At 36.1% G+C, this 16,028-nt stretch overlaps 1 protein-coding gene, 1 long non-coding RNA gene and 1 pseudogene across 2 annotated transcripts; all 3 read left to right on the top strand.

Annotated features, from left to right (window-relative positions):
* Positions 1 to 2,292: 2,292 nt before the first annotated feature.
* Positions 2,293 to 6,384, top strand: EIR1 (Auxin efflux carrier family protein). Its single transcript, XM_086601355.1, has 6 exons — positions 2,293 to 3,659; positions 3,885 to 4,179; positions 4,671 to 4,756; positions 4,990 to 5,147; positions 5,698 to 5,774; positions 5,885 to 6,384. The coding sequence occupies exons 1-6, from the start codon at positions 2,432 to 2,434 to the stop codon at positions 5,949 to 5,951; spliced, it is 1,911 nt and encodes a 636-aa protein (XP_086457481.1). The 5' UTR covers positions 2,293 to 2,431; the 3' UTR covers positions 5,952 to 6,384.
* A 1,988-nt stretch (positions 6,385 to 8,372) lies between these two features.
* LOC147509050 (uncharacterized) lies at positions 8,373 to 13,992 on the top strand. Its single transcript, XR_015218349.1, has 6 exons — positions 8,373 to 8,542; positions 8,989 to 9,107; positions 10,664 to 10,835; positions 12,597 to 12,653; positions 12,729 to 12,860; positions 13,716 to 13,992. It is a non-coding gene; the product is annotated as an uncharacterized LOC147509050 (long non-coding RNA).
* LOC147509051 (putative UDP-arabinopyranose mutase 5 pseudogene) lies at positions 10,959 to 12,254 on the top strand (annotated as a pseudogene).
* Positions 13,993 to 16,028: the final 2,036 nt, after the last annotated feature.

Below are 16,028 nucleotides of genomic sequence, written 5' to 3' on the forward strand. Positions count from 1 at the left end.
TACATTCTGTCTCAATCTAGACTTTTAGTTTTCCACTATGACATCAAGAGAATGGAATATTAATTTAGCTGTACTTGTTAGCTTTATGTGCATGCTTTGAGATTCTTAGAAAGTTGCACTTTAGATTATGTGGTCAGAATTTAGAAGCAATATTTAGGGTTATAATTGATTAGCTGCCTCAAATGGCTGCAGTCTGCATATTATGGTGTTTATGGTATAACTGCTCTATTTCTTCTAGCCTACTCTAAATTTAAGTAATTTGAGAGAAAATTTTGATTATCATTATCAGATTCGCGTGTGCATTTGAGAGATTGTTCTGCCATTTATTTCGACTTTACTACACTTATATATTTATGTATTTTTATTTTTATTTTTTTTATAATGACCATACACCTGTTATTCTCTCTCGTTCTCCCGCTCTTTCCATCTTCCTTTGTCCCTTTTCTTCACTTCTTGATCATCTTTATAAGTTTATAGTGTGACAATATTATGTCGTGTGTTGTGTGCCATTCAATAATTTGGTGTTTTTTCATCTTCAGGAGAGACACATGTTGATGAAAACACTAAAAAAACACCAAACTAAGTACTAAGTACCAAATCGGCCAAAATTTGGTTTCAGCTTTGGTGCTGTATCAAATCTCTCTCGCGGTTTTTCCAAAACTGCGCGGTTTTGGAGTGCGCAGTTTTTTTAACACCACATGAGCTTGGGCTAGAATATGGACTTCAATCACGCGGTTTTGCGAAAACCGCTCGAGAGATTTGGAAAGAGAAAAAAGAAGAAAGTTGATTTGTGACACATCGCGTGGGCTTGGGCTTTTAAAATGGGCTTCAATGGCACGGTTTTGAGAAAGCCCCGTGGACTATATGATGCGGTTTATCCAAAACCGCGTAATTTGATGTTATTTGATGTTTCTCCTGAAATTGGTTGGTGTTTAGTTTGGTTAAAAAATTTGGTATTTTCTTGGTTTCTTTCCTAAAGATGCTCTTAGTAATTGTAGAATGAGTACTATAGGGAAATTATATGAAAACAATAAGCCAGAAGCTCTGTACAAGTTACTGGACGCGAAAGTGTTGATTAAAAAACTTGGTTATCTAAGGCCAGTATTAAAAAACAGGAGAATCGAAGTGTCCACTGTAAAGAAGCCCATATGCGAAATACAAATATGTAATTACTATGTGAAGATCTTTATTGACCAGGACTTACGACTCAAGTCGAAAATGATCCCGATTTGGTTAGAGATCCTTATTAGGATTGAATGATGCTTAAAAAGAAGTATAGTTTGAGTGCTGCCCCGTTAATGCTGCTGGGATTCATGCTCATCCTAGTGATGGTTAAGTCTATTACTCGATGGCTCATGGCCTTCTGAAGGCTTCTTTACATGGCAGTTGAGTACTTGAGTGCAACTTGTTGATGACAATTGAATAGAGAAATATCCATTACCTGGACATTTCGGATTTGAGTGGAACGCTAATTATGGAATATATATGAACCAATAGCCAATAGGTAATAAGTAAAGCAAATTTGGAGTTGGAGCTGAAGTGTTACTCTTAAATATTTGTGAACTTTTAGATTTAGTTGTCTGATTCGTACATTTGGACCGTACATTGTACACATTGCGGAAGGTTCTCAGTCGGTCAGTCCTACTAAGAGTCATCCTTACGAAATTTAAAAGTTATCGTTGGTAATGTTAATTTGTTTTTTTTTGAAAAAATATAATACATACTATTGCCTATTGGTAATGTTGATCAATCATCATATTGACAGAAACTCAATTTCTTAGTCACACTTTCCTACCCTCTGGTGCCAACTTATAGGCCAAACAAGTAAACCAGGTGTCATTGTTTCTGTTACAAGATCAAATTTGGATCTTAATCCAAAGTGGCAATTGAGGCTTTACACGAGGGAGAAGGCCCCATGGACAATTTAATAACTTCAAATCTTTAATGCATACCGGTGGCCAGCCAATAGACAATAGTGCTCAGATCTCTTCCTATAACTAAGTAACTAACACACACTCTCACACGCGCACATACGCACACCCGATCTCCACAGGATTCCCTTGTTTGTTCTTGTCTACGTTGCAGACTTCCATAAGAGACTTGTCTATCTTTCTCAATAAAACCACAACAACACTTAAAGAAGAAGTAGAAACATAAGTTTATTTCTTCATTTCCATCAATAACAATAGGGAAAGAAAGAGAAACACCCATTTTTTCCTTTCTTTCTACTAGGAAAGTGTAACAAAGAAAACTATTTCTTCTTTCAACAATAAGAAGAAAGCTAGCTATATTAAAGAAAAGTTTGTTCACTATCACTTTTGCTTCTTTCGGCAACATATTCTCTACTTATCATAGTCAAGACTAAAAACACAACGGCAAGGAATATATCACACAAACACAAGTCCCCTTCCTATATACTATTTCTACAAGCATGATCACCGGGAAGGACATTTATGATGTATTGGCAGCGATTGTTCCACTATATGTGGCAATGATCTTAGCTTATGGATCAGTGAGGTGGTGGAAAGTCTTCACTCCTGACCAGTGCTCTGGGATCAACCGTTTTGTTGCTGTATTTGCTGTCCCGCTCCTTTCCTTCCATTTCATCTCTCTTAATGATCCTTACGCGATGAACTATCGCTTTATTGCGGCAGATTCCCTTCAAAAAGTAGTCATCCTCTTTGCACTTTTTATATGGCAGATGTTCTTCAATGGCAATATAGAGTGGATGATTACACTATTCTCTCTCTCAACTCTCCCAAACACACTTGTCATGGGCATTCCACTTCTTAAGGCCATGTATGGCGAATTTTCGGGTAATCTCATGGTTCAAATTGTTGTCTTACAAAGTGTTATCTGGTATACTCTTATGCTCTTCATGTTTGAGTATAGAGGAGCTAAGCTCCTTATCACTGAACAGTTCCCTGAAACTGCTGGTTCCATTACCTCCTTTAGAGTAGAGTCAGATGTTATGTCGCTTAACGGGCGTGAGCCATTAGAAACCAATGCAGAGATTGGCGATGACGGCAAGCTGCACGTAAGAGTTAGGAAATCAACATCTTCTTCAGTTGTATCTTCTTATAACAAATCACATGGATTGAATTCCATAACTTCCATGACTCCAAGAGCTTCAAACCTCACTGGAGTTGAGATCTACTCGATCCAATCCTCACGAGAGCCGACTCCAAGGGCTTCTAGCTTTAACCAGTCAGATTTTTATGCCATGTTTTCAAGCAAGATGCCTAGTCCTAAGCATGGTTATACTAATAATAATTTTCAAGGCGGTGGCGCAGATGTCTATTCTTTGCAGTCTTCGAAAGGGGTTACACCAAGAACTTCAAATCTTGAAGACGAGATGATGAAGCTTGGAAAGAAGAAAGGAGGGAAAAGTATGAGTGGTGAGTTGCTGAATGGTACATTAAGTTCATCATACCCTCCTCCAAATCCAATGTTTTCGGGTTCTGGAAGTGGTGGTAAGAAGAAGGAAGGTGGTGGTAGTTATCCCAATAAGGAGCTTCACATGTTTGTTTGGAGTTCAAGTGCTTCTCCTGCTTCTGAAGGACATCTACGAAATGCCGTAAATAGAGCTGCTGCTACTGATTTTGCTGTAGTAGATTCTTCAAAAAAAGTTCTTCAGCAAGAGATTGCTTCGTCAAGAGGTACAAAACTTTCTCATGTTTTCTTTTTCTCTCTATCTAGCCTGTTTTAATGTTTGTCTCATTGCATGTGATTAATTATGTGAAAATTTCCAACGTCCCATGACAAATGTCAAGTGAATTCATGAGAAGTTTTAAATGTTGTTAATATGAACTTTATATGACAACTTCAAGATAAACTTTCTTCTGTACATTCCCTGATACAATTTGTATAATGTGTGAATACAGGCATGCATGACTTTAGTGAAACTGTTTCCCCTGTAAGAAAAGTGGTGGATGATGGAGAAGTGGAAATTGAAGATGGTTCAAAATTTTCGGCAAATGGATCACCATACTTGAGCCAGAAGAAGGTTGACATGGAAGCAGTAGGGGGAGGAGCAAAGAGGCTTGGAGGTGGTAGTCAGATGCCTCCAGCAAGTGTGATGACCAGACTCATACTTATCATGGTGTGGAGGAAGCTCATTAGAAATCCCAACACTTACTCAAGTATCATTGGTCTCATATGGGCATTGGTGACTTACAGGTACAAAGAATCCCTTCAATACTACACAAACTAATTAAGGCTGTTCACTTGCATACACAATATACCAATTCGTAAAAATCTTGTCATCTAAATTTTTTTACTACCTCATCTAAGGAGATCTCGTTACAATATAACTGAATGTGTATGCAATAACAAAAAGTTTAAAAAACATAAATAAAAAATAAAACAAATCAAATGTAAAGCTGCCAAAGATAATGAAAAAGCCATTCATTAGGGTTGTTGGACTCGACAAATTCTTTCTCATGAAGAGTTTGCTAACAACCATCACAAGCGGGTGCAACATTTGGGGGCACAACATGTGGGCAGGCAACTTGGGTTGGCTTCATTTAATTCCAAAAATGTCGTTGCGAACTGTATTTTAAAATCCCATTTATCAAATTTAGATACCACTATGGAAATCATTAATAAGTACCAGCAAAGTTAGTCTAATCATCTAATGAGATGCTTTTGGCTTAAATAATATTTTGCAGGTTTAACATCAAAATGCCGACAATTGTGTCAGGATCGATCACCATACTATCAAATGCAGGGCTTGGAATGGCTATGTTCAGTCTAGGTACTTATCAAATAACTAAATGTTTAATAAATAAATATGATGCGCACTTGGCAAATCTGGGCCACTCATACCTGGGGGTGTGTGTGTGTTATTGACGGCAGAAGTACTGATCCAAAGGTCTATATATATACATCTCACAAGACTGAAGAAGTGCTCTTAATAATATAGCACTTACTTATAACTTATCACTGTGGATTGCAACATTGAACTAATTAAATTAACAATTCAATCAGGTCTGTTCATGGCTTTACAACCAAAGCTCATTGCATGTGGTAAAAGAGTAGCCACATTTTCCATGGCTGTTAGATTTCTGACAGGCCCAGCAGTAATTGCTGCGACATCCATTGCATGCGGCCTTCGAGGAGTGCTTCTACATGTTGCAATTGTTCAGGTACATGCACCAGCAATCCCCTGTTCTTACCTCTAAATAAGGGTGGAATTCGAGCTAAACGAGCTGAGTTTTACCATGCTCGAGCTCGGCTCATATAGTTACACGAGCGAGCTCAAGCTGAGCCCGAGTGGCTCGGTTATTTTACACTACAAATATGCTATTTGAACTAAACGAGCCGAGTTTCATCAAACACATTTGTTACACGAGTTTTAATTTGAGTTTGAGCTCGGCTCATATATTTAAACAAACAAGCTTGAACCGAGCCCGAGCCGCTCGGCTCGAATTCCACCCTTACTTCTAAATAGCTAGAGGCTGGTAGCAATTCACCCGAAAGATTTGCCTCTGTACTACCTCACTAAAAGACACACTTTTTAATATGTCTCAATTCTAAAGTATAACTTAAAATTCATCTTCCAAGACAAACAGCGTGTCTTTCAGTGACTAGCATGAAGTAGAAGCGACTCATTTGCATTGTGAGTTGCTTCTTAGCATTTCTCATTAAGCCAAAACCAATAACCCTAATGATAACAACTATTTGTTTTTTTTACAGGCAGCTCTTCCTCAAGGGATTGTTCCCTTTGTATTTGCTAAGGAGTATAATGTTCATGCGGACATACTTAGCACAGGGTATGTCACAAAATTTCAAATATGGCATGACCTCAATCATGTTTCTTTCTTTTTGTTTTCTGTGTTTCAGTGGCTAGGATCTGAAGATTAATACGTTGACTATTTTGCAGAGTTATTTTTGGAATGCTAATTGCACTCCCCATAACAATACTTTACTACATCCTTCTTGGGCTCTAAGTAAGTGAACACACGAAGACAGGGAGAAAAGATACAAGAATATATCCAAGGCAAGTTGAGATGGATGGGAGTGGAAAATGGTCTAAAATACTTCATAGGATTCAGAGTGAATGTGCTCCAGTGCATGTGAGCTTTGGGGTTTGAACATATCAGATTATCAGTCCCTCTTATTTTCATCATTAGTTTATTTTTGTTCGTCTTACTTTGTTAGGCAGAAAATTCAAGATTCAAACCATTGAAAGGAAGAGAAGGGTTAGATGTAATGAACATGTCTTTGTACTATTTTGCCTCATTATAAGTTTAGTTGTAATTGCTTAAAATTCTTACTCCATAGCAATTTCTTTTTAATCACAGTAGAAATACAACAAGATTTGTGTTTTCAGAGTATTCAAAATATTTTTAAGGAATGAAAAGAAGAAAGCATTGGCAGCTCCATCTTCAACATTAAGTAAATAAATCGTCATCTATCGTTTAAGTCTTTTCTTTTTTCCTTTATCCAACAAGAAGAAATGAATTCCCAAAAACATAACAATGTCTTTCCACATGCCTAAAGCAGTCAAAAAATGGATGATAAAAAAAGAAACAACCTAAAATCATTGCTGTCTATTTTTCGTGTTGCATTTGCATGTTTGTTTCGAGTTAGAACTAAGTAGGAGACGAGATGTTGTGGAAATGTGGAATGAGGATCTCTAAGATGCACTCATCTAGTTTTGTTTTCTTTAATTCATTTCAGCTTCTAAGCGAATCAAGGTATAAGCATCTTGTTTAGGTTTTTTTATTGTTGCAGCATGTGAACTTTGGAGTACATTTTTAAGCTTCTGTTTAAATTTTGCAGCTGTTCTGTCAATGGATTGGTGGAGTTTGTAGACAGAATAAGTTTTGTCTAGAACACAATATTTTGAGATATAATTATCAATTCCTTTGTAATTGTTCTGGTCTATGCATGACGCTTAGAGATATTCAGTCCAAATATGTCTTTTATAAATTGGCGATTTTGAAGGAAATGAAAGAATAATGGTGTAGGGAATCTAATTTATTGATGTGTCTCTCAACTTCTCAAGTCCTTATCCTTGGAGGTCTAGGCCCATTTTTAAACAAGATATGTATGTTGAGTGTTGTCACTTGGCAACGGCCAACGGATGCATGTTCATGTAATAATCTTCTAATAATTATCTGATGTTTGCAGCTAAAAGGGTCTTATTTGTTTTGAGTCTAGATTGGAGTTGTTGCACATGTAGATCTTTTGAAATCTTGCAAAAAACTCCGCAACACCAGTTAATAAAGCATAAGAAAAGAGCTTGAAGAATCCCTGTAAACATAAAAGCCGACACCAAAGAAGATTAAATATACATGGAGACAGCAAAGAGCTGGCTGAATTGGGAACACCCCCATCTCTTTCCTTCTTACATTCATTCAAATGAATCCACTCTTAAAAGGCCTCCGTTTTTAGTTAAATACAAGCGTCTGAAAGTACTTTACTTTGCTTAGTCAATCTTTCTCAGTCTTACTTTACAAGTGTGTACAGATGAATTGAAGTTATAGATGATTAATGTTGTAAATCCATAGTCAAAAAGATTCGAGTTCACTTTCCAATAAACGCATACCAACTTAGATACGCCATATGAAGTAAAAACTGAGATGACATGTCTGCTTGAACCCTTATGTCATTGGTCCTTGACTCCCCAGTCAATAGTGGAAGCTAGAAAGAAAGTCCTAGTTTTAGGGAGAAAGCTGTTGCTGCGGCATTGTCACCAAGTACGGGTCGTTTATAACGGGAAGTTTAACAAAAATTTATTACGGGCTTAAAACGGAATAGTCAGCAAAATGACGGAAAAAAAAAAGGCATAGAAGAATGTTGGTAAAATAAACAGGTATAAAATGGAAAATGGGTTTAAAACGTATTAAACGCAATAAATACGGAAAAAAAAATTACAATAGACATAGAAATTTTGTTTGTTTATGATTATTGAAAAAAATAATAAATGAAAATATAGTGAAAATGTAGCAAACTATAGACTAAAAGTTTTAAAAACCGTCATTCTACAAATGATATTTAAAATTTTCTTGTCTCAACACTACAAAACAATTTAACAAGTACGAATAAAACAATTTTTTAGAGGCTGTAATCAAAGATCATTAATATTGAGTAGTTGAGAATGCTCTCAGTGACCCACGTCAGCCCCCCTTTTTTCTCTGAGACTGACACATCAGATTTTTCATAAAAAAAGTAATTCTACGCATTTTTTTTAGCGATTTCAATTGTTCGTAACCCAAAATAGATAAAAACCTCTTTCCATATTTTTTTTTTCAATTCTACAAAACACTTCCAACTCTCCAAAAAATAAAAATTCATCTCTTCAAACCCTCTTTTTTATTTTTCTCTTCTTCCAAAATTAAATTAAGAATGATAGAGTGATGTTAGATTGGTTTTGGGGAGAACATTATCAGTTGAAATGCGGAAAAAAATGTAGTACGGTGTAATAATTATGCTCTTTGTCTTCTGGAGGGCGAGACATTCAACATCTTTTTTTATTGACTAGCCAGTTTCGTGGGGTGTTTGGAGATTGTTCCTTGAAAACTTTCCTTCACAGGTAGGAAATCCTTTTAATAATATAATTCTCTCTTGCTCTCACTTCTTCTCTCACCTCATTTTGACACAACAAAAAAAGAAAAACCAAGCCCAAGCTCCAACTAGATGATTGAGTACCATTAGATGAAATTTATTCAATCAATTTTGGCGTCTCAACCCTCAAGCACCCGTAAAATTGTATAGACTACGATTTATACAAAATTTAACAACCCCACCATTCTGCTCTCTTAAACATCCATGATATTGTTGATTTTGGTTTTGAGGAAATTTGCATTTATAAAGGAGAGACCCGTTCACAGATTATCCCAAAAAAAATTAGAACAAATACTACTACTGACCATTTGGAATTGATTTTGGACCCTATACCTATTGAACATATTGAATTGATTTTGTCATGGTATAGATATTTTCCCTTGAAACTGAGTACCAAGTTATTATGAGTTGCAGACTTTAGATGTGGCCATATCTTTAGATGTGGACAGGGTCTTGGCAATGAAGGTTTGGCTGTTGAGGGTTTTCAGCAAGAATGAAAGTGCAAGCAATTTTTGAGTTTTTTCCAAGATGAGGTTAGTATTTAGCTGTAGATCTAAATAGTGTATTTTTGTGGAGAAAGTATAGATAAATGAATGTTAGCATTATGACAATCTTTAAGTAAAGTTATTTATCTTAACCTTTTTACGGGAATCATCTAGATATATGAGTTGTAAATGCTTTGAACGAGGTTGATAAATTAAAGAGTTGAGTTTTGTTACTATTTGTCTCCATGTGAAAATAGGTGCACTGTTTTTTTTAAAGTGGTGGTTTTCGGTATGCCTTAATTTGTAGGTTTTAAACATATGTAACTGGTGATTTCGAAAAGTGATTAGAAGTGATTCCTAAGATCTTATCTAAAATTCTAAACATGTTTTTGATCTTCAAGTAAGCTATTCAACGACAAAATGCAAATTGAAGGCAAGTGTTCCCTCACGTTAGTAACCCATTACCTTTTTAAGCACTAAATTGATGGTTGAATGTGGTCCACCCATCTCTTGCAATCTCTGGAAAATAAGTATGTCTAACTTATTTACTAACAAGCAACAGAGTGCAACCAAGTTAGTAATCCTACTTACACGTTTATATAAGGGACCTTTATATATATAATAGTAAGGTCTATTTTAGAATCAATTTATTTTCTCAGTAGATTAGACTATCAGAGTTTAGAGTATAACACAAACCAAAGAGAGTGTGTCACGTGGAATACAACCTAAGAAACTGGAACTATTGGTAAACAACTCCGAAAACCCATCCTCCCCCTTAGCAACTGCCATCACCGTGTATCAAAGGTGACTCCGTCATTGTCGTTATCTCTCTACTCCTAAAAACACTAATTATTGGTGTAAAACAAATGCTCATGAAGCTTGGGATCACTATTGGTGTTTCACTTAGTGTTGTCTTCTCATATTGGCTAATTAACATTCCTATGTTAAATCTTTTATTAGATTAGCATATTTATCTAATTAATTTATCCCCACATGACTAATGATAATCATATGTGAATATTATGAGCTATTCAATTAATGTGGGGACTTATACTGTAATTGAAATTTTTATTTTCTTTTGAGACTACTCTCAATGGACGTGAGACCATTACTAGAATGGTATACATGTATATGCACTAGGAATCCCAATGAATAGATTTAGAATACCTTTCGTTCACGTTATGAATACGTGTTAGCAATTCACCCTGATTTTATTTATTTATTTATTTATTATTATTTTTTTGCAATTTGGTGGTAGTTCTCCGATCTCAGTTACAATCACTATATACCTACCACCAAGCAAGTGTCACCATTCTAAACTGTAAGGTTATATAATTGCAATGCATACACCATTTAGAAACACCATGTTTAGACTACAAGTTACCTAATAACATATGTCCCATGTTAGCCCATGCACAAATAACCGGTGAACTTTGAAGGTTTGACTAAACTTTCTACATAACAGATCAAGTAGCGGCAACATAATTGGAACCATCTTACAAATGTTGGTATTTTTCTTTTCAATTAGTATTTGCTTTCATGTAGATTTCATATCTCATAATTGAATGAGCTTTAATATTGTTTTATCGCTTCTCATGTAGTAGGGATCGGAGGTGTTGAGGTTTCTTTGCAATTCATCCTATTGTTCCATGTCTCCTGCAACAATGTGAAAAATGTTGACGTACTGTAACCTTTTTTTGTCATCGGCCATCAAACTTGATGGACAAACAATCTATGAACAACTCCACGTTTTCCCAAACACCGATTGTTTCTCAGGTAAGGTTCCTTCTTCTATTTTTTGCTGCACATCTCAAAAAAAAAAATTGTAAGCATGCTCCAAGGTGTCACTTTGCATTTTAATTTGATGTATGTGTATTAAGATTCATAAGCTCGGATGATATGACTCTGTTAAGCAGGTACATGTGATTGTTCATTCAATTCACTATATAGTTGAGATCAATCATTTGAGATCGTGATTTATGGAAACTAACCTAGATTCAATTCCTAAGTAGATGACGTTACACAAGAAAGAACCATAGGTGTCAGGTACACTTGAGTTTTTTTTATTTGTCGTGTCGTTATAGTCTTATTGACATTGCTAAGGAATGGATTTATGTAGTCATGTTATTGCAATTTTGTAGTTGGCCAGTTTCTAAGTTGCTTAATCTTTGTACATTGTTTGTTAAATATGTTGGTTTAGGTTTGGAAAGAATTCATCCTGAAAACTATAAAGGCAACAAACATACCCTTAAGCAAAAGCTATTCGTGTCGGTATTTCGGTTATTTGGTATCCTTCAAAAAGTATATTGTATCAGTTGATGATGATTGTGTTCCCGCAAGAGATGATAAGGGCCAAATAGTGGATGTAGTGGCCCAAAGACATCCGGAACCTAAGGACTCTGCCATGTCATTCTTCTTCAATACACTCTATGACCCTTCTTCGCAAGCAGTGCAGACTTTGTTCGGGGATACCCATTCAGCCTCCTTGAGTGGGGTGACATGTACTCTATCTTGTGGTTGTGCCTCAATTTGGTGACTTAGATGCACCCACTCAAGCTAATCGGGCGAGAAATGAGGAATTCCCGGTATGTGGATGCAGTCCTAATAGTGTTCTGTAAGGACAATGATGCCGTTAAGTGGAACTAATGTGGCATTCAATCGAGAGATAATAGGACCTGCACTATTCCTTGGACTGCGGTTAGTTGGGGAGGGAAAGATGAGGTGGGAGACTGTTGAAGACGTCTTTCCGGAATGTGTGCTAAGGTTGTGTCGACCACCTAGGGCTGGGGGTAAAGAGTGGATTTCCATGCGTGTGGAGGAGGAAGGAGAACGTAACGCAATAGACAGGTTTGAAAAAGGAATGGGAAGGGTGAAACTAATGGAGGTGGTCCCCTTTTTCCAGACAGCTAGGTTATCAAGGTCTGCAGTCACCGCAGAGGACTGTGTCATTGAGATTGCGAAGATGGTAAAGGAACAACTTGGGCCATCAGATGGTGTGTTTGCACGCGCTGCAGATGCCATGTAGGAGTGGATCAAGCTTTGGAAGGCTGTTGCATCTGAGCCAACAGCATAAAGGGAAAATGGATTCTATTGCAAAATTTTGAGTAGCCAACTCAAAATCAAATGGCAATGGATGGGTGCCACTATGAACTTATAGATTAGTTAGCTAGGCTTTAAATTACTGATATAGGACTATCAATCTCACCACGAAAGGCCTGCATTGCCGTCACAGTTTTTTGGTCGTCATTGTTTGAGGTGGTGTTTTTCAGCCATGGAGAATGCTGAAGCTGTACGTAGTGCAGAGTTTCTCACATTCTTTATCGTTTGCTAAAATTGGTGTTGATAGATTGGAGTCTTAATGTGAGTAAAACTGGGACTACGTTAAAACTGTCCTACCAGGTTAATAACTCCATTCTTAATCGAACTTTTTTACTGTTAATTTTATATTCTCACCCGTTACATCTATCTTATATCTACTCCATTTTTGTTCTTATGGGAAAACATTTTCATATTAATATATTTTGTTTTGTTTTTCAGAAAAGCAATGCTCATTAGGAGAGGCACAATAGAAACCAAGCCTCACCCAAACACCAAGTACAGATTTGATAAAGAGTAATCTACTTTCCATAAAATCTACTTACTAATATGATGAACGTTTTTTGTCAACAGGTATGCGTACTCTTTGAGAGGCACAAAAGAAGCCAACCCTCACCGGAACACAAAGTAGAGATTTGATTAAACAGAGTAATCTACTTTCCATAAAACCTGTTTAGTAAGATGATGGATGTCCTTTGTCAACAGGTATACATACTCCTTACCAATATATGATTGCGTTCTGTTTCTCAACAAAAAAGTAACCACAAAACTTGGAAAACTGATATACACAATGGAGATAAAATTAATCATTTAGCCCACCTAATTGGCTACTCAAGAGACACATTAATGTTTTCTCAATGTTTCTGTAGACGTACCGTTTTGGGAGAAATCGAACATTTATGTTTATAAGCTTATCATACTTATTAATGGCTACATGGTTCTCTAAGTTCATGGATTTCTTAACCTCATTTTTCTTCTGTACTGACTGCTTCTATAAAACTAAATTTATATACTTTTTGTTTAGAATTGTTTTTTGGCACTTTTTAGAATATAGCGCTTATGTGCCCTTATCCTCTCTCACTTTCTGAGATTCGGATCTACTTTTCTACATTAATACAAAGAGGATAATACATGAAGAGAAGTGGTTACTTTCGGTGGAGTGTAGAAGATACTCGATTAGCACCAATGGTTTTGGTGATATTATCATTTCTGATGAAACCACAACAAGATTTTAATAACATTTGTTAATCTTGACCCAAATGAACTATGCCATATACCATGTGGTTCTGTTGCTCAAGTTTAAATTTGACTTTGTTGTTAAATTTTTATGTTTTGTATAGTTCAAACTTCAAACTCTAATTGAGGGGAGGAATGAAGCAAATATATTCATCTGTGTACAGGAGAGAGAGCTTGGCTAAATTATCAGCAGCTCTATTTACCTCTACGTACACATGAGGGAATGGTGGCATATCTTTTGATGGCAGCAACAATATCTCTAATTGGTGTATTTATCTTTGTCGTATGTCGCTAATATCTGGCATCTGTCTGAAAACTATGTAGTTGTAAGCTGAAAAGCACAACTCTATAGTATGGTGAAGGTGATAGAGAGCGTTAAAGTCCAAGTGCTCATGGTACAATGACTGACAGTGAGCCTTTTGCCGAAGACCAGATAATGAGAAGTAGTGATCGTGGATTTTATAGTGAATATTTTGACAATGTATTCAGAACTGAGTTGGGGATGCAATTGCATTCTGCTTTGTATGTTATTGCTGTTGTAATTTAGAATTTCACATCTTATGATTGTTTTACAATACGACATGCCTTCCATTTTGGAACAGCAACTTGGATTTTTTTCACGTTTTAATAGTTGGTTAAGTTAAGATGATAAATGCACTAAATGGTATATTTGTTTTTTAGCCTTGGTTTTCTGTTCACGTGTTCATTTTGTCAACCCACACGATGATCGTATACAGGTATACGAGTCACTCGATCTGTACATGCAGGCATCTCAAAAGAGTATATGGCTGATTGCTTCGAGAAAATGTGTTAGGCCATATGTCATATGAAGCCTTTTTTTTTCACTCGGTCACTCCTACATGCTATTCCACTGGAAGGCTAATTGCAGAAGTAGTCAATAGAAGAAAAAAAATAAGTTTAAACGGAACATGGATGCCAAATTCACTCCTCCTTCTATTTTCCATTTACAACACAGAAAAACAAAAATATATTATGAGATCCAAATGACGTATATTTATCTGCATATTCTTCTGTGACGGGTGTAAAAGGTTTTTGCAAAAATGCCTAGTCAATAAGGAATGAAGTCCTCAAAGTAAAATTCCCACAAAACCATTCAAGGAATACCAAAATCACAACTAAAGTTGGGAATAGAGACTAGAGTTTAGGTTCGTTTTATTACTATGCCTTAGAAATATAATATTTATTGAGTTTTATTATTATATATTGTTTGTTGATAGGGAGTTCATGGTGTTCCTGATGACTTTGTTTACGAGCAATTGAAGTCGGTGCTGTCTGATATGCATGTTGATGTGGTAAGTTTAGATATACAGTTGTACACATTATACTTTCTAGAAATGGTAATCCATACTTCTGCATTTTGCAGAATGTGTTAGGTAAAAACAGGCATGCTTCCTTCTATTGGTGTGGTGAAGTTGTTATGTCACTGGAGTTCTCGGTTCAAGGTTTGTGCTGTTAACAAGTTGGTTGGTTGTATTGGTTCTTATCTATTCTAATATGGTCGTGATTTGAAGGCAGCTTTGGTGGTTGATCCTGTAATGGTATCTACAAGTGGATATATAGGCTCATACCTCTTAGCCCACTATGTGTCATGTTCCTTAGCAAGGCAGTAAGGTAAACAATAAAGTCCCAGTTATGATTGTTTCAACATATTGGAGCTCCACTTAAAGACACTGCCTTGGGATTTCAATCCTCGAAATAGAGCACTTGCAGAAGCCCAATCAAGGAGAAATGTCTTGACATCTTGGCTGCTATTTCTGAGCATGCACTGTTTCTTCTTTCAGAGTTTATTTTATATTTTTTGCCCTTTGTCTCATGATAAATGTGTAAGTGGACCTTCATATATTGGGCAGAGACAACAAAAGAGTTCATTGCAAAGTTGGATCTTAAAACTGGCCAGAAAGTTCTTGGTGGTGGTTGCGGCATTGGTGGAGGAGACTTTTACATGCCTGACAACTTTGGTGTTATGGTTTCTTTCAATCTTGAACGTGCCATTGGATGCAAATGCTTTGTTGAATTTAATGTTACTAAATGTATGCAAATGCTTCGTTGAAGTTGATGTTGTTGACTGTATGAAAAAGACATGCCCACATACAAATGTGTTAATATTTGTACCAAAGTTTTTTTCTTAATCTTTTGTAGAAGCAGCCCATACAAAGCATTTTATACTTTATATGTTCTGTTTACTTTCTTCTTGGAGGAGGTTACTTACAAGAATGTTCACATAGAAGTAAACAAAGCAGCAGATCATCTAGGAAGGTTGGGTGTTCACAACGGTGATGGATTCGTAGCATATGGCCCATATCTTGGTTATAGTTTACTGCCTACAGAGTAAACTGATGTAAGACTGTAATTAAGAGGAAGAATATATGACATTTCACAGAGTATCATTTATGGGTATGCCCAAGGTTGCAATAAATTGCATTCAGTTGCATCAGATTGTGATCAAGTTCACATTGATTTCATCACTCTTGGCTAATCTATATTCCAAATCGTTGCACAAGTAAATTTAATTACAAACTAAATTAACATCAATCAACTTCATAATAGATCATTTTAATTACATTTCATGGTTCCATGATTTAGTCGAAGTGTTAATCAACTTCATAGTAGATCATT

The sequence above is a fragment of the Coptis chinensis genome, chromosome 3, assembly GCF_015680905.1.
Source record: "Coptis chinensis isolate HL-2020 chromosome 3, ASM1568090v1, whole genome shotgun sequence".
In the NCBI taxonomy this organism is placed as follows: Eukaryota; Viridiplantae; Streptophyta; class Magnoliopsida; order Ranunculales; family Ranunculaceae; genus Coptis; species Coptis chinensis.

What these genes read in the sequence shown, in the direction of transcription:
- EIR1 (XM_086601355.1), top strand. Translation starts at nt 2,432, where the DNA reads ATGATCACCGGGAAGGACATTTATGATGTATTGGCAGCGATTGTTCCA. An exon ending in TGGGCATTGGTGACTTACAG is followed by an intron (nt 4,180 to 4,670) that starts GTACAAAGAATC and finishes AATATTTTGCAG; the next exon opens with GTTTAACATCAAAATGCCGA. An exon ending in GCGGACATACTTAGCACAGG is followed by an intron (nt 5,775 to 5,884) that starts GTATGTCACAAA and finishes ACTATTTTGCAG; the next exon opens with AGTTATTTTTGGAATGCTAA.